At 44.2% G+C, this 27,855-nt stretch overlaps 1 protein-coding gene and 1 long non-coding RNA gene across 5 annotated transcripts in view; one reads left to right on the top strand and one right to left on the bottom strand.

The window, feature by feature from the left end:
- The window catches only part of NUP93 (nucleoporin 93), a 102,323-nt gene extending 82,177 nt beyond the window's left edge, over positions 1-20,146 (bottom strand). Inside the window, exons 1-2 of one of the 4 annotated variants that reach the window (XM_070611907.1) lie at positions 19,747-20,146; positions 2,578-2,770 (exon numbers count right to left, since the gene is read on the bottom strand). In XM_070611907.1, coding sequence (XP_070468008.1) covers positions 2,578-2,756 — 179 coding nt within the window. In that variant the 5' untranslated portion in view covers positions 2,757-2,770; positions 19,747-20,146. The remainder of the gene's footprint in view (positions 1-2,577; positions 2,771-19,746) is intronic. The other 3 variants (XM_070611909.1, XM_070611910.1, XM_070611914.1) reach the window with 3 other exon arrangements.
- On the top strand, positions 19,957-24,349 carry LOC103556082 (uncharacterized). Its single transcript, XR_546121.2, has 3 exons — positions 19,957-20,276; positions 22,964-23,080; positions 23,909-24,349. It is a non-coding gene; the product is annotated as an uncharacterized lncRNA (long non-coding RNA).
- The last annotated feature ends 3,506 nt before the right edge of the window (positions 24,350-27,855 follow it).

Genomic DNA, 27,855 nt, shown 5'->3' with positions numbered 1-27,855 from the left:
GCTTTTTCTTTGTATACTTCTAGGTTGTTTGGCTTCTGAGTTGAATGGAAAAATCCAATGAGACATCTCTGATGGGAAAAGAGGGGGATGCAGTTGATGATGGGTACCCAGGGAGGGCTTCACAGCTACTGATAATATTCTCTCTCTTAACTGTGCAATGTGTACAGGGGTATTCATTCATTTTATTATTTACACCAGGAGTCAGCAAACTTATTCTGTAAAAGGCAGACGGTAAATATTTCAGGTTTTACAGGCCATACGGTCTCTGTCATAACTACTCAACTCTGCTATTGTAGCACAAAAGCAGCACAGACAATACATAAACGAGGAAGCGTGGCTGTGTTCCAATAAAACTTTCACAGGCGGCAGGCTGGATTTGGCTCACAGGTCATAGTCTGCCAATCCCGGATTTACACCTTTATATATGTTACGCACATTGTTCTTTACGTGTGAATAAATTTAAAAATATCAAACATGCACATGCAAAAAAGCTATCAAATCTGTCCCCTAAAATGAAAAATCCAACAAAGTATATTTAAACAAATGAATTCAGCAAAGAACAATTCAATTTTAAATCTACAATCTAATCTTAACTAAAATCCTAAAGACAAAATTTTCTTTCAAAATTTATTTCATGTAAGAAAATTTTTCCTACTCAGTTCTCTCCTCTGCCCTCACCCTGTACTAAAATATTCACATCACACTTTATGTCTCTGCCTATCAAGAAGATGGAAAAATACAGGCATCAGCCCTTTGGTTTCTTTTTAAGCGTCTGCCCCACCCTATACCCATTCTTTCAATGTTCAAACTTCCTCCTCCCTAAAATAATGAATTTAAGGTAGAAAGAGAAGAGGAAGAATGGAAATTTACAAGAAAGAGAGCATGACTGATAATTGTTACCAAGAAAACATTTTCCCTCTTTGCTCTTAATAGGCTGTAAAGCTGATGCAATTAAATTATAACTATAGCAACTCAGCTGGCATCATGGTCCTTTCGCTCCAGCAGCATCCTTGCACACCAGCACAGAACCTGCATGCTCAAGACTGGGGCTAACAGCAGGCAGCCAGAAGCAGCAGGAAGGAGCCTGCAGGGAGGCCAAATTAGCAGAAACGTCTAGAGGCTGGTTGGAGTGCTGGGGAACACTGTATGGGAGCAGTTGGCTGCATTTAGGTACAAGACTGGATAGTAAAAAAATCCCTGCCAAGGTTCCCCTGACTTGCCTTTACCAATACCAAGAGAACCAAACCTCACTAGTATTTTCAAAAACAAAGTTCTAGGGAGGCCTACAGAAGAATTTCCACAACATCCTTACTGACTCAGCAGAGCAGCCAAAACATTCAGCTCTCAAGATTGGTTGGGAAAAGAATACAGCCCCTCTACTCACTCCTGAGACATTTATTACGTACCCCAAACAACGTCCCCACATCAATACCAGCACTTACATCTTTCTCAAATTCAAGGAGCGAAAACTGAGCAGATGACTGACAATTTCCCACATCTCTCACACAGAATCTCAGTCACTTTCCAGACCCACCCAAGTCACAAGTAACAGCACCCCTCCATCCTTCCATGACACGAGTATGTGCTCTGGAGTCAGCCTTGCTGGGTTTGAATCTTGCTCACCGGTCACCAGCTGTGTGAGCTGAGAGTTACCTGCCCTCTCCGAGCCTTAGCTCCTCAACTGGAATACGGTAGAATAGTCCTAATATTCGCTGTGAGGATTAAACAAAATCTTACGTCTAGCCAAGTTTCTGATGCACAGTAAGTCATTGGTAAATCACGTTTCTTATAGAAAGCAGCAAGGTTTTTTTTCCTGCCTCCCAAATTATAAGCTTCCTGAGGGCAAGGGCCATGTCTCACTCATGGTGGTAGCCCCAAAGATGGCCTAGGCCTAGCACAGTGGGGACTCTAAACACATGTCTGTGGATTCAACAGCCCAATCGATCCCATGTGGCAGCAGCAGCCACTGGCCGGCCAGTCAGTCAGCACCTTGCTCCAACTGCACTCTCTTGGAGCTCGCCCCTTTTCTGTTCTACAATCAACTGACAGGTCCTGCACTTCCAAGGGCTTTCAGAGGAAGCCTTCAGGGTCAGTGACAATAAGCAGACAGAATCACTCCTCACTAGAACGGCTTCTCGTCACTAACTGCTCATCAATTCTTCCAAGTGCTTTTAAAACCTCTGCTCATACTGAGTGCTCTCTGGCCTTGGGAACATCAGTGTGGCTCATATTTACTAAGATGCTTACAGGACCCATTTATGACCCAACAGTCAGTGAACCCAAGCAGGCACTACCGTGATGGCTTCCTGCATGACAAAGCTCTTTGCCCTTTTCTACCCTGATCATCTCCGCCTGTGATAGGGGCTCTCAGCTTGGTCAGGCAGACAGGCCGAAAAACCCAAGAGGCAGGGAGACAAAGCAAGGCTGCTGACTTGTTTACAAAACCTCTCTGAGTTCCTGAGAATCTGGCTTGTGTCTGTCATTTACAGACTGCATCAAAACTCGAGGCAGGAAAGAAGAAACGGATCCTGCCCCCAAGCCACCCAGTACCAATGCTGCCTCCCCACCAGTACTCACGCCTTGACATCTGCTGTCTCCTGGGACGTGCGTGTGAGGGTACGGGAACGCAGGCGCTCGCCCGCCTGCTGGATCTCCTGTAGGTTCCGTTCCACATGGGGAAGCTCTGAGATGCCCTCGGTCTCAGCGGCAAGCTGTTCAGCTTGCTGAAGGAGCTCACCAAACCCCTCAGTATCCATTGGAGATGCAGATACTAGATGGGGGAGAAAAAAGAAGAGACCTAAATCAAGGGAAAGACAGCATTGAAACACTGCCTGAATCTGTTACAAGATTAACGAAACACTAGGACTTTTTGTAAACAGACAAGGAGACAGCTCATCAACAAGCAGGATTTGTTCCTGAACATAACCCAAGAACAGGTCTGAGAGAGAAAATGAGTCAAACTGTGAAGAAACAGATCATTTCTGTGCAACTGGCAGCCCCAAGATTGATTCCTGCCACCAGAACAAATGCAGAGATGTTAAGCCACAGACCAGAACTCCTGCCTCCTTCCACAGACTCAAAGCCGACAAGGAAATGGAAGCCACTGCGGCAACCTCTGAGAGGCTCAGAGAACCACCACCCCGCACCTCCTCGCCCTCCACTTGTCTTAGAAAAACACCACTACCCACAGAGGGCTGGGCAATTTATAAGGCCCTTATCTTACACGATTCTCAACACTCTGTCAGACTCCTGAGCAGACAGGACAAGCAACTCTAGTCCATGGAGCTCAGTTCCGCTCCCAGAATACTCTCAGCTGCAATGTGGCTGAAGCAAGACCAGAAGAACACAGGTCTTCTGACTAATCCCGTGGTTTTCTCACACACCTGATCTTTCACTAACATAAAAGACAGTCTTAAAATTCATGTCCAACTCTCCATTCACAGGTTCTTTAGCTTACAAGGTTACTGAGAGCAGAGATCCATGTCTGCTTATTATATATGACATTCAGACTAGCAGACTTAATTGTTACTATACCTTTTGATTTTAGAACTACCATTGCTACTAATTACCATTGCTAATATAAATAGGAGTTGGCTTCTAGACCATGATTGTTATTAGCAAGACCACCCATTTCTCCAACAATTGACAGAAAAGCCTTATGAACAGTGTTGATATTTAATGGATATTACACATTTGTGAATCTTATATATATAGTACCATCCTTGTATAAGATTCTTGACCAGGAGAATGTTTTTAACTCCTACCACTATTTAAATCAACAGAAGATAAACAATATCATGATCATTACCAACAAAAATTATATTGCTAAAAGGTTAACAAACTTATAATTTAAAAGAAAACAAAATTGTTTAAATAGGAGCTCTTGTTGATTATACTTTTCTTCTTTGTTTTAAATCCACGGTTTCTATTGCACTTTTGAAATCCCCTAGTCTAGAATTGTAGTTACAATGTTAACGTAACATACAATTATATCTCAGCTATGAAGCACAGGTCAATGTTGAAAGGGCATGGTTACCACCATAAATCCACAGCAGGAGAATAAGGACTTTTTTAAATGAACATTAAAGGACATTAACTTTAAAGGCAAGGGCACAAGGTTAAAACAAAAATAGCTCAGGTGGAGTAAACATGAAAACACTTTGGTATTGTTTATGAAGCACCAAGCTGACTTTCACCTTTAGACAAAAAGTCATATACAAAGTAACTCTTTACCTAAAGTTTCTAGATAATCATTGTCATTTTTTTTGACCCAACAGTATCAGGCTATAACTGGCAATCTCCACCTGTGGGAAAATGGGGATGGCAGAAGGGGAAGGCATTCTCAGGGTCAGAAGAAGAAACAGAAGAGGATTTTTAAACAACGTTCCTGCCTAACGGAAAAATGTTCTTCCTAAGAAACCTATGTCAGAGTCAACGACATTCTACGAACTACCAAAAACACGGTGACCCACCAGAAAGAGGAAAGAAAATATGCTGCCTCTTCCTCCCATTTTTACTCTAAGATAAAATAATTTGTCTAACAACAGCCAAGGAGAAGGAAATACTTTTTTTCTTTCAGAAGGAAAATCTTGGCACTCCCTGAATAAAGTGAATAAAACAAAACTTTACGTTTAAAAAAAGAAAAAAGAAATACATCTAACATTTCATGTCCATGTCAGACAAATTCAGACAAAGGAAACATTCAACTTCTCAAATGACCCATCCATACAAAGATGTAGAGTGATGGATTTGAGTATAAGTAATAAATGCAAAATAAAAGTACGATTTACTTAATATGGTCCAATAAATAAGATTTTGGTGGGGGCTGGGGGAGGAAGATTAGCCCTGAGCTAATATCTGCTGCCAATCCTCCTCTTTTTGTTGAGGAAGACTGGCCCTGAGCTAACATCGTGCCCATCCTCCTCTACTTTATATGTGGGACACCTACCACAGCATGGCGTGCCAAGCGGTGCCACGTCCGCACCCAGGATCTGAACCGGCAAACTCTAGGCTGCCAAACCAGAACATGCACACTTAACCGCTGCGCCACCAGGCCGGCCCAAATAAGATTTTTTAAAGTTAATTAAATAGAATTATTTTGATCATGGTGAAACAAAGGCTGAAACTCTAAACAATATCCTAAAATTAATATGCCCAAAACTGAACTCCAACCTTGTCTACAAAGGCCACATCAGTGTGGAGACTCAGTGGCTTGGACCAAAATCCTTGAAGGCCTCACACCCTACATCCAATTGGCCAACAAAGCCTTTCAAATCTACCTTCAAAATGCACCCAGAATCTACCTCCGCTCACCCGAGTCCCCATCACATCTTCCCTGGCCTCCCTGCTTCGGCCCTTGCCTTCTACAGTCTATTGTCCACCCCGCAACCAGAAATCCTTTAGAAGTCAGATCACATCCCTCTGCTTACACCTCCTGTACAGAGTGAAGCCCTACAGAAGCGGCCCATCTCCCCTAACCTCCCCGACTCGTCTCCAGCCCTGTCCTCCTTCCCTCCTGGGCTCCGGCCACCCTGGAGCCTCCTTGCTAGTCCCTCAGTGGGTCACGCATATTCCTGCCCTCGAGCCTTCGTACTCCCTGTTTCCTCTACCTGGAACACTCCTGTCCCAGATACGCTCATGGCTGATTCCCTCTCTCTCTGTTTCAGCTAAAGTGTCACCTTGCCTTTGATGCCAACCTAGAATAAACTATTTCAGAGTGCAACCTGCAACCACTCCAGCACTCCCTCATTTCCCTTACTGTCTGTCACCCCACTAGAATGCCAGCTGGACAAGGACAGGGCCGGTTGTCTGTTTTGTTCACTGACATACCCCAAGCTCCTAGAACAGTGTTTGGCACATAGTAGGTGCTCATTTGTTGAATGTCTAGGAGGAGTTTTATTCTTCCATTTGTGGAGAGTCTGTTCTTGAAGGCTTCCTGCGCTCCCTGCCAAATCGGCACCCACTGGCAAGCAAAGACCAGAGCAAAAACATTCCCTTCCGACTACCAACTGATACTTAACATTTCTGAGGCTGCATGGCATAAGGCGGCGACAGTATAAATGGCATGAATTCAGATCACACTTGGTCCAGACTAGTGCTTTCCCTCTAAATACCCAGACAAAAACCAGTGGTATTTTAGAAAAAATAGTTCAGTTTTTTGGTGAGCAGAATTCCAAACCAAAAGAATAAATATACATACAGAAGACCATATTCTATTGCATAGAACAGAACAGCACAGAATTTTGCTATACAACATCAGAGCAGAAAATAAGCTTGTTCCATGTCTGTCTGAGAGATATGTATATAACACTATATTTGGGAAAAACTAGATTTGCATTATAACTCAACCAGTAGAAACTGATTTACAAAAAAGTTATTAAAGTTTCCAAATCTACACTTTGATACAGTCTACACTTCAGATATATTTCATTAAAATTTTTAAATTTATGGTTAATTTCAGAAATTTAAAGGACAATTTTTATCCATTCTGCAAAATAAACGTCAACTTAGCCATATAATATAAATGTTAAACCAACCATCAATTTTGACCCAAGATACTAAGAACTGATCATGAAAATAACCTCACTAGCTCTATCCAATAGAGAGAACTAAAATGTTTGGAGGTGGGGCAGCGGGAATGAAGTTCAAGCTTTGTGCTGAGAAAATCTAGCCAGGACACACTGAGAGACTGGATGCCAGCTGCACCCTTGGGGAGCTATGGGGAGAGAGCCAGGAAGAAGCCGCATAGAAAACCCACAGAGGCAGGATGTGGAACAGCCAATACAGCAACCTGAGGCTGGATGGGACAAGGCCAGCAAGGACAGACTCACAGCACTAGGGCTCCTCTCTGTCCGCAATGACTCGGAACCCGACTGTGAGAGGCCTTTGGAAACACCGACAGGTGCTTCAGAGAGCACTGCAGGGGACCAGGGCCCTGAGCAACAAACTGCTCTCCCACGCCACTTGGCAGAAGTCCGACTGAGCTTCCACAGACCTCCTCAACCACCCAGGCAACTGAGAACTTAAAGTGAAGGGCAAACTTACCACTGCTGTAGGAAGGTAGGACTGGTAACCCTTGCGGGGGGAAGACAGAAGGGAGGCTTGTGAGGGGGCTGGTAATTTTCTGTTTTTGATCTGGGTGTTGCTTAACGGTGTATTCACTTTGAGAAAATTCACTGAGCCAGACACACGATTTGTGCACTTCTCTGATTGTGATCACAATTCAATAAAAGTTATCCCCAAAACAAAGGACAATGACCCATTGTTTTCCAGATGCTGCAGCAGGACACCTCTGCTTTGTTAGAAATAAGGAATGCTCTTAGTAGGAAATTTCCATGATCCAGATCCCTTCACCACACCTAAAGGATGCTGAGAAAATTAACTAGGGGAAAAAGTCCACAGTTTTAGAGAGACAGCTCCTACCTAGAGCTAAAACCAAGGGCTGGGCAGACTTCCATTTCCTCAAATTAGTCAGCATCATTCAGTGTCCAAAAAAATGCCCCCTCCAGGCAATAAACATTCTCAAATAAGATTTTTTAAAATCTCCAAATTGCATTCAGGATGAAATGAACTAAATAAAAAGGCAGAACAAAAATACATCAAATAATTTTGGTTCACTTGCTATTAACAGGTGTGTTAATTACGAAAAGTATGGTCATTTTCACATTCTCAACATAACCATGTTAAATATTTAATCAAGCCAGAAGACAGTAGTGTAGTATAATAAGAAATATATTTGGTCTTTGTCCCCACTTCCTGGCACAAAGCTCCTAAAACCCTTGGAAGGTGCTGAGGTTAGGAATCTTGTGTAACCTCCAAAGAGGCCCCTTTGAGCACACCTGAGTTTATGCTAATGAGGGGACTTGGTGGGGGGCGGGGGTTGACAGCCTTAGGATGGGACTGGTCACCAGGAAGATCAAGTGATTAGAGGGTTGGAACTTTCAGCCCCACTCACTGACCTCTGGGAGGGGGAAGGAGGGGCTGCAGGTTAAGCTCCATAAAAACTCTTGAACAATGAGATTTGATGAACTTCCGGGTTAGCCGATGCACTCACATGATGGGAGGGTGGCACATCTCAGCTCCATGGGAACAGAAGCTCCTGCACTCAGGACCCTTCCAGAACCTGCCCTATGTACCTCTTAATCTGGCTGTGCATCTGTATCCTTTATAATAAACTGGTAAATGTAAAGTAAATGTTTCTCTTGACCTCTGTGAGCTGCTCTAGCAAATTAATCAAACTCGAGAAGGGGGTTGTGGACACCTCCCATCTATGGCCAGTTGATCAGTAGCACAGGTAACAACCCGGACTTGCAATTGGTGTCTGAAGGGGCAGGTGGAGGGGGGGTGTCTTGTGGGACTGAGCCCTTAACCTGTGGGATCTGACGCTATCTCCAGGTAGATAGTGTCAGAACTGAGTTAAATAGCAGGACACAGAGTGAGGGGCCAGAGCATCCAATAGCTTGATGTGTGGAAAACCCATATACCTGGTGTCAGAAGGGAAGCAGTGTTGTAGCAGAGTAGTGTGAGAGAAAAGGAAACAGAGGAGGGTATTCATCCCCTACAAGTAGATACTGAAATACTCAAACTGCTCAGCACTTCTAGACCATTTTAAATCAGTATTCTCAGAGTGGCCCCTTTAGGATTTTGCAGGTGATCTGATTCTTAATCTCTTAGAATAGTCATGCTTATTGTATTAAAATGTCTATACATCTGTTTTCTGGTATTAATTATTAGTTCATTAGTTTCTTTTCTCTCAAACTATCAGCCACAAGTAGAATACGTCTTTTCACCTGTCCAGGGCTTTGCGGACTCCCAAGTTGGGGACAATGAGTGCTTTAAAGATCCCTGGGTCATCCCAGAAATGGCTGCTACTCACTAGTCTTCTTGACTTAAGCCTATGTTACTTCCAGCGTATACTCCCCAAAATTAGCACCTTCAGGGCCTCAAAGCTGACAGAAAACAAAGGAAAGTATGAAAGAGCCTCACAGCCATCCATCCTAGACCTGTCTACCCAACTCTCTTTCCCAGTTTCTAGTCTTTTAGAGTGGGCAAGGGCCAGACAGTGAATATTTTGGGCCTATGGGCCAGTCTCTGTCACAACTACTCAACTCTGCTTGAAAGTGGAAAATATGTAAACAAATGAGCATGGCTGCACTTCAATAAAACTTTAATCATGGCCACTCAAATTTGAATTTCATATAATTTTCATGTGTCATAAAATATTCTCCTTTGGATTTTTTCCCAATGATTTAAAGATGTAAAAAAACAGTTTATTTGGCCCACAGGTCAGAGTCTGCCAACTCCTAGTTTGCCTAGGGTATCTGAGCTAAACCTGGTAAGTAAATCCTGGTCCAGCGCTTACCAAGCTATGCGCCCCTGGCCCAAGCTACCCTCAGGAGGCCTGGGCAGTGAAAAGAGTTAGAAAGATGAAACAAGTGACACAATAAGTCTGTTGTCATTCCCCTTCCCACTTTAAGTGATTTACATGGAGAATATATTTAGGGGAAGGAATGTGTTTTGTAAATGACAAAATCCGTCCAGTAAATGTTCTTTTGACCTAAGGCACAGAATGCTAGAGGGAACCCACTGCCCTTTCCAAGTACAAGGCAACATATTACACCCACGCAAATTTTTCCTTCTTCTTATCACCCACAATCCAAACAGCCCAGTTATCCAAGAAACACAAGGGCTGACAGAGATGGAAGGATAAAAACAAGGCCATTTGTTGTTTCTTCAGTGTTGAAGGACCCTCTCTCGATTCACCAACTTGCACAGGGAGATCGCACCACTACTTTCCTTGCAGAATTTCGATATACTCAAAGAATACCTATTACCACTGTGGAATTCTAATTTTACCACATACTCAAATACTATCTCTTTTAACTACGAAGATCCTGCAATCTAACAAATTGCACATTTAGCACTGCTAAATTTTTTTGGATGCTGTCGAGGGGAAGTTTTATATACATTAGAGAAAATAAATGATGCTGCTACTTACACCCTTTTTCTTCAAAATGTACAACTAATAATGTTATTCCTTTTTGCAATTATTTTTAAAAGTTTTAATGTGACAGTAAAATAAATCCAAAAAAAATTTTAAACAGAATGAGTAAACAGGAGAAGACTGAACTTTGAACCCACACATCTGGTTTGAATCTAGAATGTTCACTTACTAGCTGAAGGTGGGTCGATTTACCCCTAGAATAAAATCCAAATCTCTCTTCTCAATTCCCTCATCTATAAAAAGGAGATGATAATTCCCACCTACTTCAAGAGGCTGATGATACACAGAAAGCATTTTATAAACTCTACTGATTTATATCATTGTAAAATGCTATTTTAGCTTTTTTCCAAAGATGCCAATTTGGCAACATTTTGTCATTTAATTATAAACATCTCTGCTTCAAAAAACCTTCTAGTAAATATGTGATACTAAATTATAACTTCTTTACTCATAGTTTCGTATCATTCAGTAAGAACTTCTGGAAGACAGTTACAATTTTCAAATGTATGTTTTATTCCCCACTATCAAATACAGTTTTTTTAATAAATCCAAATTTTCACAATGAAAGTGTAATTCAAAAGAAATTTAGCATTTAATTTCAAGTGGAAATCTTGCCCTTAAACCTTCTTATTAATTAGACTATAGAAGGATTAAAACACAATGTTCAATATTCAACACCAAAGATTAATGAGTAAAGCCTTACTCGAGGTATCAAAAATTTAAGACTGGTTCTGTATTCTCCTCTCTTCTTTTGAATATATAAACTATGGTTAGATGACAATATCATTCCACTTTTTATTGCATCTGTCAGCTGTCAATTACAACAACCAAAAAGAAAATTACATCTTAACACATATTATTGTTTCATACGCATCTGGAAGAGGAGGAAAAGATGATAAAAAAAATTCATTGTGGGATAATTCTTTATAGTCAAGTGAAACTAAGTAAAAGAGAGTCAGACTTAATCATTATTCAGAAAGCAGACTTCTGGAGAAAGCAAAGAACTAAAATAAATTATCCTAGACAGAAAAGAAATTAAAGACCTGGGTGATTCAGTCCTAGCACTGGTCTGGATGACTCAGTGTTTGCAGTAAGGAATGTGCAGTATCAGCTTTCCTGATACCTAAAGTATCACTTGTATTCTTTCATCTTCAGTGAGCAAAGAGAAGCGACGTGGCGTCACACAGAAACAGACAGTATCCACAGAGGTTACTTTCTGATAAACTCTGCCCAGTCTGGGAGAGGAGAGGCTGGACCTGGGATGGAAGAACTGTAGACCCCTGCCTGGCTTTGCCCCACATCAGCCCTCTGACCCTGGGACTAGAATGTTTGCCTCTCTGGATCCCAGTTTCACCACCAGAGAGATGAAGGGGTCGGCTCAAGTGATTTCTAAGGGCCCACGCACCGTGAAGAATCTACAAATGTGAGATATTTCAATTCGGACCTTAAACTCACCTGCTGCGTCCTCAGAAAGAGCAGCCCCATTTTAGTGCTGGTGGAAATTATCTGTATACAGAACCTTAGGAATGACACTGGCCGCCATCTTAGAACAGGCATAAACAGGGGCAGATCACCAAGTCTGCCTGCAAAAGGTCTTTGGGTCTTCTCCCTAAACCAAAGGTTCTCATTTGGGGGCAACTTCGCCCTCCAGGGGTCACTGGCAATATCTAGAGACATTTTTGGTTGTCACTACTGAGGGAGAGGGGCCACATACTACTGACATCTAGAAGGTAGAGGCCAGGAGTGCTGTTAAACATGCCACGTGGAACAATGCACAGAACGACCTCCACAATAAAGAATCATTCAGCTCAAAATAACAATAGTGCTGAGGGTGAGAAACCCTCCTGCAACCAAGGGAGGATTCTTGTCCCGAGCACCATGACACCAGCATCAAAGGCACTAGGAACCCCTGGAAATCTATGAACACTTCTTTTTTAATTTAAGAAAAGCACTATAGCTTTTATCAGATTCTAACAAAAGTCTGAGCTTCCCCCCACAAAATCTTAAAACCACTGTATACACAGAATTATCCCAGCTGGGTTTTTCACGGTGGAATATGCATATGCTGGCGTACCAGACAGCAACAGAGAAGATGGAACTACAGCTACGTGGAACAAGAGGGGAAAATTTCACAAGCAAACGATGGACTAAAGCAGCCAGATACAAAAAAGGACATACTGCACGATTCCGTTTACATGGATTTTTTTTTTCTGCTGAGGAAGAGTCACCCTGAGCTAAGATCTGTTGCCAATCTTCCCCCCATTTTTTTTCGCTTGAGGAAGATTAGCCCTGAGCTAATATCTGTGCGAATCTTCCTCCATTTTACATGGGGGTCGCCACTACAGCATGGCTGACAAGTGATGTAGGCCTATACCCGAGATCCGAACCCATGAACATGGGCCACCAAGGTGGAGCACACTGAACTTAATCACTACGCCACAGGGCTGGCCCCTTATATGGATTTTAAGAGCAGAAAAAATTAATCTATGGTGCTAGAAACCAGAACACTGGTTATCCTTGGGTGGTGGGGGTGCTGGGAGGGAGCACAACAGAACTTTCCAGGTGCTATGGACTGAAATCTGTCCCTCCAAAATTCCTATGAAGTCCTCGGGGATGGTATTTGGAGACGGGGGCTTTGGGAGGTAATTAGGTTTAGATAAGATGGTGAAAATGGGACCCTCATAATGGGATTAGTGCCCTACAAGAAGAGACACCAGCTTGTTTCCCCTCCCCCACAACAGCCCGCCCCACCCCACATTCACCCAGGAAAGAACAAGTGAGCACACAGTGAGACGCAGGGCATCTACAAGCCAGGAAGAGGGCTCTCACCAGAGCCAACCACGCTGACACCCGGGGCTCGGACTTCCAGCCTCCAGAAGGGTGAGAAAACAACTTCCGTTGTTTAAGCCACTCAGTCTACGGCATTTTGTTATGGCAGCCCAAGCGAAGAAACGGGGGTTCTAGAAATGCTCTATCTCAGTAGGGGTGGTGGTCACATAAGCAAATAAATACGTAAAAATTCACTGAGCTATACACTTAAGGTTTGTTCACAGATAGTTTAGAGAAGCAAAAGCAAGAAACTTAACCTAGCATATCTCCAGAAAGCAAAATTAACAACTTGGGAGATCTCTACTTTTCTTTTTTTCTACCCTCTGTCAGTCTGAACTCTCTTCCAAGAGTTTATGTGACCTTTTCTAATTTTTAATAACTTGTTAATTTTTAAACTGCTCTACCCTCCCTGCTTCAGAGCCTCTGTCTCACCACTGCCCCCGAGTCCTCGATGGCAACGACTGTCAATCCACACCCCAACCCTGCTCCTTGCACTCACACTCCAACCCCAAGCTTCTAGGCGCCGCCCGTGCACTTCCACTCAAGCACATCGCCGTCACACCCAGCTTGTCTCAAAATGCAGGTACCCACCCCCACCCCAACCCCCCCACCACCAGCTGCCCTCCCCAACTCCTCCACCCCGTCCCCTGGCTTGTCGCTGTCAGGTTCTAACTCACCCTTCTCCTTGGCATCTGTGCACAACCTCGGATTGTTTATTGACAGGTATTCTCCACCCTCCAGACTCAGAAACAAACAGATGCAGACACGTTTTTTGAGAGAAAGCAAGTAGGTATTCCTCATTACCCAAACTACCGCTACTCCCTAACAAAGACTCAGAAAACCAAATACTACAGAATCAGACAACATGAGAGCCCCTCCCTCTCCAAATGTGCTATCCAAACTCTCATCACCTAAACAGATTGAAACAGCAAGGGATACTTGTATTTTTGCAGCGTCTCCTAAGTGTAGCTTTTCTTCCTTTCTTCCCCCAGCTTTATTGAGATATAACTGACATATAACATTAAGTTTACAATGAACAATGTGATGATTTGACAGACGTATATATTGTGAAATGATCACAATTAGGCTAGCCTAACTGTTGCTTCCATCCTCCTCACCATCACAGGAGGCCAGACCTCCATCCCTTTAAGCCCGAGTTCTGGCTAGATGCTAGAACATGGTCTCCCCTCTTTTAGCCCCTCCCACCCATGTCCCTCTGCTCACTGTGGCCACCTCAATCCTCCCACCATCACTTTCCCTACGTTGCTCCCACTCAAAAGCCCTCAATGCCTCCCACTCACAGGGATCCAGATGAGGCACTGATGTGCTCTGTCCCTGACCATCCTTGTGCACGCCCTGCTCTGTGCCCTGGCTCCAACCATTTTTTTGAACCAGGAATACCTACCCACCTTCCACTGCACCCCTGAGGTCCAGCCAGCTCCTCCACTCTCTAGCTAGGTGACTTTAGGCAACTTAATTAGTTTCTCTGGGCCTCACCTGTGAAATGGAAAAATAATTGTACCTACTTCACTTGCCACATAGTAACCACTCAATAAACATTAGCTATTATTTTTACCATTAATTCAAGTCCTACCTACCAAATATTGTCCTCGATACCCATCCCACAGAAATCTCCCCTCATCTAACTTCCTTCTACTCCATTCATTTACTTGTCTTACATTTTTCCACACAGCCAGCCTCAGTTATTGTGCTCCATGGGGTTTCTGCAACCTCCTCATTTCACTCTAGAGCTCTCGCAGAGCTATTTTGTCGATATGTAGTTGTTTATTCATTGTTTTTGTCATTTTCATGGGGGGATGAGTGTCTCTTATTTGCCCTCTTGCTCACGCCACTCTCTATTATTTGCCTTAGAGTATTGTCTATTAATACCTAGATCCCTTCTCGGCCAAAGAGCCTAAAGCTTAAAGCGTTGTGTAGCTTTACATTTTTTCTATAACTCCAACAGTCTCCTCCAACAGTAGTTAGATCCTCAATACAGACACTAACTGCCAGAATAACCTTCTGCAAACTTTCCCAAAAATGTCTAAAGACTCCTCATTTTCTGAATTCCTATGTTGGCCTTACAAGGGCCACCAAAGTTAGAGTCCCACATTCCTTCCGTCCTTCACTTAACAAATATTTATGGAGAATCTACCATGCACTATATACTGTTTGTTCAAGGCACGGGGGGTGAAGCTGTGGAAAAACCAGACAAGGTTCCTAGGCTCAAGGATCTTATGTCTGTCAGGAGACAGACAACAGAAGCACATAAACAAATAGACACACGATGCCAGGTTTGAAAAGTGCTACAAAGGAGATAAAACAAGGAACTGTGGTGGAGTGAACAGTTGGACTGCTTTAGCTGGCACATTCTGAGAAGCTTTTAAAAGGAAACCTTTGAGCAGAGACCCGAATGAAGTAAGGGGGTGAGCTATGGAGATGTCTGAGGGAAGAATGTTCTTGCAGAGGAAACAGTCAACGCAAAAGCCCCGAGGGAGAAGTGTATTTAGTATATTTGAAGAAGAGCAGGCGGCCACGTGACTGAAGCACATAATCACGGGGAAGAGGGGTGGGAGAGGGGCTGGGGCAGGGGCAGATCACGGGGGCTTCACAGCACCAGGTAAGGACTGGGTTTCAGTGTGTGTGTGACGGGAGTATGGACAGGTTGAGCCTTCTCTACGGCCCATTCCCACTGCTGTGTGGAGAACGGGTTAGGGGAGGAAGGGGACAGAGTAAGAACAGGGAGACCGGTCAGGAGGCCACTCTCTCACCCAGATGTGACACACGAGAGCAGCGTGGATAGGCTGACAGTGGTGGAAGAGACAAAAGTGGATCTGATTCATGTACATATTTTAAGAGTAGATTCGTGTAGACATAAATCACTGAGAACATGAGAGGAAAAAAGATGTCAAGGATGATACCAAGGTTTTAGCCTGAGTAACTCAGAGCATGAAGGTGCCATTGACCGAAATGAGGAAGACAGGGAAGGAAGGAGGTTTGGACACCACTGGGCTGCCATGAAGACCACATTAGATCGTACAAGTAAAGCCCACGGCAGGGACTCGCACACAGCCAGAGCTCAGGAAATGATGCTTGTCCTTTTCCCCAGTTTCATTGGTTCCTTCTGCTAGAATTCAAGTCTCTCCTTTCCCAAAATAATTCCTCATCAATAGGGGAAACTGGGGCTACAGAAACTTGCATTTTCTGTAAATCTAAAACAATTCTAAAATAAAAAGTTTAACAATAATTTCTCGACCCCACGTCCTCTTCCAGCTCCCACTCTCCTCATAGAGACAGCCATCCTCTGTCACACCTCATTTATTCATCACCGATGACCTCACTGCCCAATCCAACGGACTCCTCCATCATTCCCTCTCACAGCCTTTGACACCTGACCATTCCTTTCTCCCTGAAGCGCTCTCCTCGCTGGACTTGGAGACACCGCCTTCTCCTGGTTCTCCTCTGTTTCTCCGGCTCCTCCTCTCAGCCTCCTCTGCTGTGGCTTCTTCATTTACCCACCCCTTAAATGCCGAGCTTCTATCCTTGGACCTCCTCTTCTCGGGCTATATATTTCTCTGGATAAGATCCACCTCGGCCATGGCTTCAACTACAATCCCTACCAGTGGCTATTAATCTTCCAGATGGCCACAAACCTCTCTGAATCTGACGTTCTCGTACACACGTGCACACAACAGAACCACACACACACACTCTTGAGGATGCAATGTTAGGAGGCTTGAAGTTGCCCTTCCCCAGAAAGTACATCCGAGGATCTCTGAGGACTATCTGAGCCCAGGGGAGGACCCTGCTCTATCACAACAAAGAGGACTCCCACGTCTCTATCCCAGATTTCCCCTCTGAGCCAATATTTCCAACTGCCTACCTGACATCTACACCTAGATGACCCATGAGTGCCTCAAACTGCACATATCCCAAACCAAACTCCTCACGTCTCTCCCCTCTTAGCTGCCACTGCCACGACCACCACTTCCTCTTCCTGGGTGCCCAGTCTCTCTTGGTAGAACAATCAGCACCCAGTCAATTCAGCCAGAAACCACCTGGGAGGCACCTTGGCCTCCCCTTCCTCTCCTGAACAGCCAGTCAATCTCCAGATCCTACCTCTCAAACCTCTTGTAAAGTTGAACCCTCAGCTCTCTTGCCTCCACTCTGACCCTCACACTTTTCTCCTGATTATCTCAACAGTCTAGCCTTCTCGTTCCTCTAATCCACCCTCCCCTTGGCTGGAGAGGTCTTTCTGAAACGCTCCTCTGCCTTAATCGCCTCAGGGACACCTTCCATCCCCTTCAGGAGGAAGTGCTCGTGCTTTGACACGGCCCTAAGGCACTGCACAGAACGGGCACTGCCAGCCTTGCCATCCTCACTGCTCACTGCCTTCCCCCCCAAATATACTCTAGCAATTCGCTACTCCTTGGGGTGCCTCGTGCTCTTCCTCCCTTCACACCCCTGCACACGCAGGTGCACACTCTGCTATAACACATACCCAACCTACCTTGTCACGTGGGGAACTCCTATGTACCCCTCAAAGTGAGCTGGGGCAGTCCCCCCTACCTCAAACCCCTCCCACACCATTCTGGACCTTCTATTACTGTTCTTCCCTAGTGGAAGAGTTGCAATGATTCTTCCCACGTCTGTTTCCCTCTTTACATGAAGAGTTCTGGTAGGGTGAGGTCCACAGACTGCTCAACTTTGAATCCTCGGATGCTAAGCGGCACATAATAGGTACCACATAAATGTTTGCAGAATTAAAGTGACCTGTTCCCAGAACACACCTCGGGCCCTCACCTCCGGGTCTTTGCTCTGACCCCTCACTCTCCTCATTTTCTACTTCAATCCATCAAGAAGCAGGTTCAGACTCTCAAGCTCACCACATCTCCAAATGATCCCACCTCAGGGTCTTTGTACTTGCTGTTGCCCTTCCAGAATGCTCTTGCCCCAGATATTCCCATGACTTGCTCTCTCATGTCAACCAAGTTTCTGTTCTGATATCCTTGTCCTCCTTTAAAAACAGTCCTGACACTACATTCTATATCTGTGTGCTTGCTGCTGGTAGTGTTCTCCATAGGAACGCCGGTTCAATGAGAGCAAACCTGTCTCATTCACCACTGTATCCCCAAGCCTATAACAGTGCCAGAAATGTGCATTTATTTCATATTTACCGAGCACCTACTGTGTGCCAGGTCTAGGTGCTGGGGATACATCAGGGAACAAACAGATGAAAATCCCCCGTTCACATGCTAGAGGGAGAAAACAAACAACACACGAGATAAGTAAGTAAAACATAAGTGCTAAAGAAACCAACTAAAGCAGTAAAGGAAGACAGGAAGCGCGGACAGCCTCACCAGGTGACCCCTGAGTAAAAACCTGGAAGAAGTCAGAGTGTAAACCACAAGGATATTGAACTGCAAGCACAAAGGCTCTGAGGTCAAAGCATGCCTGACACGTGGAAGGGGAGAGCAGCTGAAAATAAGAGTGGGGAAGTAACAGTGGGTCAGATTATGTAAAGTCTTATAGCTCACTGTAAGGAGTTTGTCTTTAAATGAGACGGGGACCCACTGGAGGATTTTTTGAGGAAAGGAGTGATATGATCTGACATGTTTTAAAAGGATCCTTCTAGCTGCTGTGCTGAAAATAGGGGCCAGGGCAAAAGCAGAGACCAAACAGGAGACTATTTCAATAATCTAGGCGAGAGATGGTGGTGACTTAGCCCAGGGTGGCAAGCACTGGACGTGGAGTCACAAAGAAAGAGAGCAGTCAAGGATGAGTCAAAGGAGCCTTTTCTATCACCGAGATGAGAAGAAAAACAGCAAGAAGGGCGGTTTGGGAAGGGAGATGGAGGGGAGCTTGCTAGCCCTATCTTGTCACGTTCAGTTTGAGCTCTCTATCAACCATCTCAGTGGAGATATTAAGTCGGCAGCTGCATGTAGGTCAAAGGAGGGGCCCACGCTGGAGACATAAATATGACATGTTAGCCTAATATATAAGTATTTAAAAACGATGAGCCTCGATGAGATTACCATAATGAAAAATGAAAACGTTCCAAACACAAATGCCCACAGGAGAAGAGTGGAAAGAAAGAAAAGCTACGATGCCCAAGGACAGCCTCTCACGCCTCCAGACAGAATACAAAGGTGACCCCTTGCTCATGCTGAAAAACATTTCGGCCAAAGCAAAAACAACAAAACGTCCTTCTCACACCTGACACAGGGGCAAACCCAGACCAGCGGCTCTGCCAACGGGTCGTCTAAACTTTGATCGAAGACGCCTGCGGTCGGCCCCGCAATTTTTTTAAAGAGAGGCCCCGTAAACTTGGGCGCTGCCTTTGCAGGGGATAGGGTGCAGTGAACCCAGAGAAGGCGCGGGCCACCTCCAGTTTCTAATCACTAGCATCTCCCCGGGCGAGAGGAGCAGTCCCCTGGACGCCGGCAGAGGAGACAGGTCAAGGGTTGGGAGAGGCTCGCAGGGTCGTCAGCCTCGCCCCAAAGAGCCCTTCCCTCGGAGGGCAACGCCTCCCGACACGATGCAGCCCGGGGTAGGGGGGAGCGAGCCGGCAGGGCGCGGTGACCAGGCGGAGCGCTGTGATGGGGAGGGTGGGCTCGCACGTGGGGGCGTGACGCGCAGCGGCTGAGCGTGACAGGGGGGAGAGGAGTCGGGAGGCCCAGGCTCCGCATCCAGAACGAGGGCAGAGAGAGGCCTCCCGGCGCGCGGCCGCGCTGCGATGGGGGCGGCTCGCCAAGGCGCCCCGTCGCCGGCGTCAGGCAGGCCCGGCTGCCATGAGGAAAACGGGAAGTGTGAGCAGCATGGCTCCGAGTGTGGGGACCCGGCTCCGCCCACGTCGAGGCCCCGGGTTCAAGGGCAAGTCCTGGGTCGAAGGGCGCGCCCACAGCCACCCTTACCTGGCCCCTGCAGCCGCCTGCGCCACTCAGTCCCGGCTGGAGAACGCGGCCGCCGCTTCTCGCGCCGCTCGCCCGCGCTTCCTGATTGGCCGCGGCCGGCCGCTCCCAGAAGCCCCCGCGCGGCGCGCCGCCGAATGAACTTTATGGAGACCCGTGGAGAAGGACAAGGACGTGGGCGGGGCTGGGGGCGGGGCCTGCGGCTGACCTGTCACTCACGGTAGGCCCGCGGCCACCGCCCTCACCCCTCCCACGTGGTTAGAGACGGCTGTGCTCGCAGCAAGCGATTCCACAACTGCGTGTGCGGATTTCTTACCCGTTATTGAATACGAACCTAGTGCTTAAGCGCGATTCCAGGCGCTGGGGGCACAGTGGCGACCACGACAGTCAAGATCCCTGCCCTAATGGAGTTCTCAGGCTGGTGGGGGAAACAAAATATAATAACTGCCAGTTTGTAAGGAGAGCTAAGACGAAAAAAGCAGGGTGATGGAAAAGAGAATGCCTGTGTGGTCAGGGAAGGCCTCCCTGAGGAGGTGAGTCTGAACTGAAACATGGCTGATGAGAAAGAGTCAGCCTTGCAAACTCGTGGCTGCAGAACATTCCAGGCAGAGGGAACGAGAGTGAAGGCTCCTCAGGGAAACAAACGGCGTTTGAAGAATAGAAACAAGGGTCGTATGGCTGGCAGAGGATGAGTGAGGACAGGTGTGGAGAGACAGTTAGCTGGGGCCAGACTTTGCAGATCCTTCAGGCCATGGAAAGAAAGTCATGCAATGGAAGCCGCTGGAGGGTTTGAAGCAGAGCAGTGATGGATGGAGAATGGACAGCAGGCAGCAGAGAGGCGGTAGGAGACTCCTGCTTTGTCCAGCACAGAGAGCTAGTGGGACCAGGATTGTTGCAGTGTCCACTCATGCAACATACGTTAGTGCTCACAACATGCCAAAATGAATATGGCCCAGTTCTTATGGTCTGGTGAGGAAGCAAGTACATAAACAGATTGCATTTCAGTTTAATGTGCTAAGTGCACGACAGAGCTATGTAAGGGTGCTAAGTGGGTTTAACCCAGTTTGATGGGTTGGAAGTGAAGGAGGCCTTCCCATAAAGATGAGTAGTGTTTAGCCTGGCAAAGAGAGAGGGGAAGTTTTTCCCGGTCTAGGGAATGGAGTAAGCAGAATGGAGAGGAGAGGAGCAGTGCTCTGCCCACCCTCACCACATCCTTCCTCTACCCTCTGACAAAGATTCCCTCCTTGACAGAACTCTAGCCAGGCTCCTCTGAGCCCTTTTCTCTTCTAGGCCTCAACCTTGGTCTATAAAGACTTGAACAAAACACTAAGATAGTTTCTAATAGCTCAAGGCCACCTCCCTAGGTGACCCTAGCCCCTCTTAAAGTACCTGCCTGAGAAAACTCAAGGCTGCCAAAAGAATTTAGTTTGTTCCAGCCAACACCTGAAGATGGGGCCCCTGTCTCCCAGCTTCTGTGGGAGGGTAGGAGCCTAACTTCAACGAGCAGCAATAGGCAAACCCAGATAGGTTTGATGTGGACCAACACCTCCTCCCTTTCTGTAATTTTTCACTTCCCTGACTCCGTGTAGCTCACCCCTCTCCCTGTTCTCTCATTCTCCCTTTGAAATGCCCGGTCCCCTCTGTAGAAATCAAAGTTGAGTTCAGTTCATGCTGGACTCTTTTCCCTATTGCAACAGTATATTACTGATTAAAATATGGCCTCACCACTTTATCTAGTATCCGCTTTGATTGTCTTTTTTAAAATTTATTTGTGTGTATTTTTTCGGCTGAGGAAGATTGGCCCTGAGCTAACATCTGTTGCCAATCTTCCTCTTTTTTTGCTTAAGGAAGATTAGCGCTGAGCTAACATCTGTGCCAATTCTCCTCTATTTTTTGTATGTGAGATACCTTCACAGCATGGCTGATTAGTGGAGTAGGTCACACCCAGGATCCCAACCCACGAACCTGGGCTGCCAAAGTGGAGGGTGCCAAACTTAACCACTTGGCCACAGGGCCAACCCCCAGCTTTGTGTATCTTTAACACTTCACACTGGCATATTGTGGGTTCTGTATAAATTATTGGTGCTGATTGACAATATGTATGAGTGTGGCTTTGTCCTACAGCTGTTAAATATGCATCATCTGTGGTCAGATGGTATTCACAAATATAATAGCATCTTGCATCTGTGTAATGTTTTATCCTTTTACCTTGCTTTTTCCTTTATGTAAAGAAGAATTTTTAATGACATAGACAAATACTCATGAATCATAGCCAAATGAAAAATTGGACATTTACCTTTTAAAGCTGAATATTTCCATATTGTAAAGCCCAGCAATTCTGCTCCTAAAAATGTACCCAAGAGAAACTCTTATACATGTGCAGCAGGAGACGTTTGAAAGAATCTCCATAGCAGTGTAGTCCTTAACAGCAAAAAAAAAAAAAAAAAACCCAAAAAACTGATGTCCATTAATCAAAAAAAAAGATAAATAAATTGTGAATATTATCACAATGGAATATTACACAGCAGTGAAAAATGAGTGTGCTATAGCTACGAATGCAACATGGATGGATCTTGGAAGCATAACATATGGAAAAAGCAAGTAACAGAAGACTATATAGTATAGTATAAGCTCAAAATTTCTAATAAATTTAAAAAGCAAGTAAAATCAAACAATATATTCTTTATACATAGATACATTTGTGATAAAACTATAGGACATTAGAATGATAAATAGGAAGTTTAAGATTGTAATTATCTCTGGGGATAAGAAGGGATATGGGGAGGAAGACCTGGAAAGCTGTAGGTACTGGATATTTCTAGTTCTGGGGCAGGTAGTTGGTTCATAAGTGTTGATTATATTGTTATTATTATATATACATTATATATAAATAATTTTGTATGTATAAAATATTTTCAAATAATAAAGGAAGAAAATGCCCAAAACGAGGAAAAAAGCAGAACAAAATAACTATAATTTCAACTTTGCTAAAAATACACATTAGAGAGAGAGAGAAGGAAATATGGTAAAATGGGAACAGATTCTCTCCTGGGTATTTGAAACCACAGGCAAGCCCTTAAAAGCTAGTGCTGTTTTCAGAGTTTCTGCAGTGAAATAACCATGCATTACTCTCATAATCAGAAAAAATAATGAAAACTTGTTTTGTCATTTCGCTTGCACAAGAGTTAAAACAAACATCAGCTTCCCAATATTTACCCAGGTATGTAATTCAAAGGATTTCCTCTAAGGATTCCAAACTGAGCTCCAACCACGGTCCTTAAACCACCTTTTTGTCTAAATGGCACAAAGAGAGGAGTCTCTTTCTCCTGATGACAAGGTCTGTATCAGTGTGATTCTTGGGGCTGTTTCTGTCTGTCTCTTAGTTAACTGTACAGCTTAAAGTATTTTCTCAAACATCAGTTTTAACTGAGCTCAGACCCTGCCAAGCACTTCTGTCTAAAGATTGTTCTGTAATGTGTTCCAGGGTCCCTGTAAGACCTGCGCTTTCTCCCTGAGTTGGAGAATTGCATGGTCTTTCCTACTTAAAAGAGGGCTAATCCTTAACTCCTTAACTCCACCAGTTTGGCCTGTTGGTTTCCAAACATTCTCTTGGAACCTTTTTTTCAAAGGAAATCTTTGGTGGAGCACTTATATATGATACAGATTTTTCGTGTCTTGTATACACGCCAAGTGTATAACTTTACCTTTTCTGCCTACATAATCATCTTAAACAAATGCAACTCTGTGTACTCTTGTTTGGTTGAATTGTGGCGTTTTTGGATATTCTTAGTCTTCAGATTAACTCATTAAGTATGTGGGACGTGCGTCCCGTGCAGTAGACTGTATTACCGCACAGTGGGTCTCCAGTGGACATCCGCTGCTCAGCACCCTCTGGGGACCTACCCTTCCCCTGCTCTCAGTCCCTGTATTTTGATTGGTGGCGTATGACTCAGGCGTAGCTGATCAGAGCACTCCAGTACCTTTGCCACGGGGGCTGGGTCAGGGATGGGGCTATGATTCAACAGAGTCAAGAAAATTCACTCCCCAGATGTTCTGCTCAGACAGTTGTTTCTTTACCACTAGAATTCAAGCTGCGAAGGTGTTTTGGGAGGAGTTCTTGCTCCCTGAAATTAACCTTTTAAAACTTTGTTTGATCGCTTATTAGCCATGAGGGAAGAACCTGCCTGGAAGGAAGCCGTTACAGAAGACAGCAATGCCGTGACGGAGAGAGACGCTAGAATCCAGTGATGCCGTGTGAGCTTCCGGATCAGGCTAAAGCGAGACATACCCCTGGAATGTTACATGGCATTAGGAAAAAAAAAATTCCATTTTTTTGCTCACTTTCAGTTGGCTTTTCTGTCACGTGCAATTAAAATAATCCTGAAGGAGGCAGGCATTACTTGAATCCTTCTAACAGCTCCTCTAACAAGCTCGCTACAAGATCAGGAGGCCAGAATTCAGTAAGCTTTTCCCAGTTGAATGTGCTTGTCCCTCACATGCGATATATGGTGGTTCTTTCAACGACGTTAAGAAGAATGTTTTCGGCATCATATTTCATTTTGTTCTGTACATTTTTAAAATATCATTAAATAGTTCTGTTTACAAAGAACGAAACTGAGAAAGTCTTATTTTACGTTCATTACATTTTGTTTCAAAATGACATCCTAACTTGACAGAGACTATGGAATTACGTGGCAGATTTTTGTTTCTATATTAAGTCTGATTGAGACCCTAGACAATTTTTATCACAAAAAGGTAAGAATTGATGGTGAGCATTCATCACTGCTCTTGTCTTCTGGTGACGTTGCAGGAAAGTGCCTTCATCTGGCTTCCTTTCATTCCTTTAGTCACTTGAAAAATATTTGTTGGGCATCTGTTATGTGCTGAGCACTGGGGATTGAGAGGGGAACGAGACTGACAAGGCCTCTGCCCCACGCAGCTCCTATCTAACAGGGGAGACAGATAATAAGCAAAGAAACAAATGTTTGGAAAGGTTCCTTTTAGGGAATCTAAGTCTATAAAAAAGTAGAAATGGTATTTGAGGGGACTGGGTGTTACTTTAGCTGGAGCAGTCATGGTGGATTTCTCTGAGGAGGTGGCATTTGAGCAGAGAACTGAAGCGTGGAAGGAGCAGCCACGTGGAGACATGAAGGATCAGCAAGTGTCACGGCCTCTGGGACACACAGGATTTCAAAACACCCCCTCTACTTCCACCAAAATAAGATGAACACACTCCAACTGAAAAACTCCAAGCCCAGATGGCTTCGCTGGTGAATTCTTTCGAATATTTAGGGAAGAAATCACACTAATCTTACGTAAACTCTTCCAGAGAATAGAGGAAATGAGAACACTTTCCAACTTGTTCAGAGAGGCCCTTATGATCTTGAATCCAAAACCTGGCAGGATCTTACGAGAAAAGAAATAGAACAACAACCCTAGTAAACATAACAGCAAAAATTCTAAGTAAAATGTTAGCAAACCAAATCCAGCAAAAGGATAATACACCATGGTTGAATGAGGATTTTTTTTTTTTTTTGCCAAAAACGCAAGGTTAAGTTAACATTAGAAAAATAATGCAATTCTCACACTTACAGCATAAATGAGAAAAAAATAACTGTTTATCTTAATGGATGCAAAAAAAAGCATTTTACACAATTCAACACTCACTATGGTAAAAATTTTTAACAAACTATGAATAGAGGGGAACTTAATGAGATACAGGGGAGCTGCAAATCCTTCCTCAAACATCACACTTGATGAAATAGAAATAGGTCCCCTGAGGTCAAAAATGAGAAAAAGATGTCAAATATTGCCATTTATGTTTGACACTGTACTAGAGAACTTAGCCAGTGCAACACGGCAAGAAAGAGAAATAATAGGTATGAAGATTAGTAAGGAAACAGAAAACTGTCACCACAGACAGGTGATATGACCACATGGAAGCAAATCCAGAATAACCTGCAAATAAAATATGAAAATTAATCAACAATTCGGCAAGTTTGTAAAATACCGGCTTGATATATGAAAGTTAATTGTATTTCTATGTATTAGCAAAAATAATTAGAAAAATGAAAAATGTTTAATGTTAGCATAAAAACAATGTAACTGGAATACACTTCACAAAAAGATGTGCAAGATCTGGACACTAAAATCTACAAAGCATTAACGACAGAAACAAGACGTAAATAAATGTAGGGATATATCATGTTCTTGGATTGAAGATATAATATAAAAATGTCAGTTCTCCCCAAAGTGATCTACAGATTCAAAGCACTTCCAATCATAATCCTGGGAAATTTTGTGTGTATGTGTGTGTGTGTGTGTGTGTGTGTGTGTATGAGAGAGAGGAAGATTGTCCCTGAGCTAACATCTGTGCCAATCTTCCTCTGTTTCATGTGGGATGCTGCCACAGCATGGCTTGATGAGGAGTGCTTGGTCTGTGCCCAGATCTGAACCCACGAATCCCAGGCCACTGAAGCAGAGCATGGGAGCTGACAACTATGCCACCAGGCCAGCCCCTCTAGCAAATTTTTTAATGGAGATTACCAAGCTGATTCTAAAATTTATCTGAAAATGCAAAAGATCAAGAATATTCCTTCTAGACATTCTTAAAGAAGATAAACAAAGTGGGAGGGGGACTTATCAAATATCAAGAGTTACTTAAAGCTATAATAACTAGAAAAGAATCAGCACAAGGATAGATGAATAGACCAATGAAACAGAATAGAGAGTCCAGAAACAGACCTAGACTTATATGGTGACCTGATTTTTGGCCAAAAAAGACATTCATCCGTATCTCATACCATAGACCAAAAATAAATTCCAGAGGGATGATAGACCTGAATGTGAAAAGAAAGCACAACAAAGCTTCTAAAAGATAAGACAGTAGAATTCATGATCTGGGGGTTGGAAAACATTCTTAAATAAGACACAACAATCATTAACCATAAGGAAAAGACTGATAAATTAGACACCATTGAGAGAGTGAAAAGAAAAACACTGGAAGAAATTTGCAACACATTTTCTAACTAAGACTTATATCCAGAATATATAAAGAACTCCTCTAAATCAATAAGAAAAAGACAGATAACTCAATTAGAAATGGGCAAAAGACTTGAATAAGTATTTCCCAAAAGGGATATCTATAATGGTTAATTTAATGTATCCACTTGACTGCACCACAGAGTGCCCAGATGTTTGGTCAAACATTATTCTAGGTGTGTCAGTGAGGGTGTCTCTGGATGAGACTGACATTTGAATCAGTAGACTGAGTAAAACAAATTGTCCTCCTTAATGTGGATAAGCCCCACCACGCAGAGGAAGGCCTACACTGAACAGAAAGGCTGAGTAAGAGAGAATCCCTTCTGCCTGACCACCTTCAGGCTGGGACACTGGTTTTTCTTGCATTCCAACACAAGCTGAAACATCAGCTTTTCTTGGGCCCAGAGCCTGTTGCACTGGGCTGAAACTACTGCAAGCTCTCCTGGGCCTCCAGCATGACTTTTCTGGAGAAATCTAACTAGAAAAACTTCAAAATAGCAAAAAGTATATGGAAGGCGCTTAATATAATTAGTCATAGGGTAACGAAAATTAAATCCACAATGAAAAAGCACTGCTCATCCACCAGGCCAGAATGACTACATTTTTCATGAAGTACAATTTCTTTCCCCAAAAATGCACCTGTTCTAAAAGTACATTTAGATGTATTTAATAAATATATGGGGGTCAGCCCGGTGGCACAGCAGTTAAGTTCGCATGTTCCACTTTGGTGGCCTGGGGTTCGCCAGTTCGGATCCCGGGTGTGGACATGGCACCGCTTGGCAAGCCATGCTGTGGTAGGCATCCCACGTATAAAGTAGAGGAAGATGGGCACAGATGTTAGCTCAGGGCCAGTCTTCCTCAGCAAAAAAAGAGGAGGATTGGCAGCAGATGTTAGCTCAGGGCTAATCTTCCTCAAAAAAAATATAATAAAAGAAATAGAGAAATATATGACCAGTACCACAATCAAGATACAGAACATTTCTATCATCCGAAAAGGTTTCCTCACATCCTTGTGCAGTCAATCTCCTCTCTAATCCCAAAACACATCCCAGGAAACCACTGATCTTCTTT

The sequence above is a fragment of the Equus przewalskii genome, chromosome 3 (genome assembly GCF_037783145.1).
Source record: "Equus przewalskii isolate Varuska chromosome 3, EquPr2, whole genome shotgun sequence".
NCBI classification, from domain to species: Eukaryota; Metazoa; Chordata; class Mammalia; order Perissodactyla; family Equidae; genus Equus; species Equus przewalskii.
This window is presented reverse-complemented; position numbering and strand designations above follow the sequence as displayed.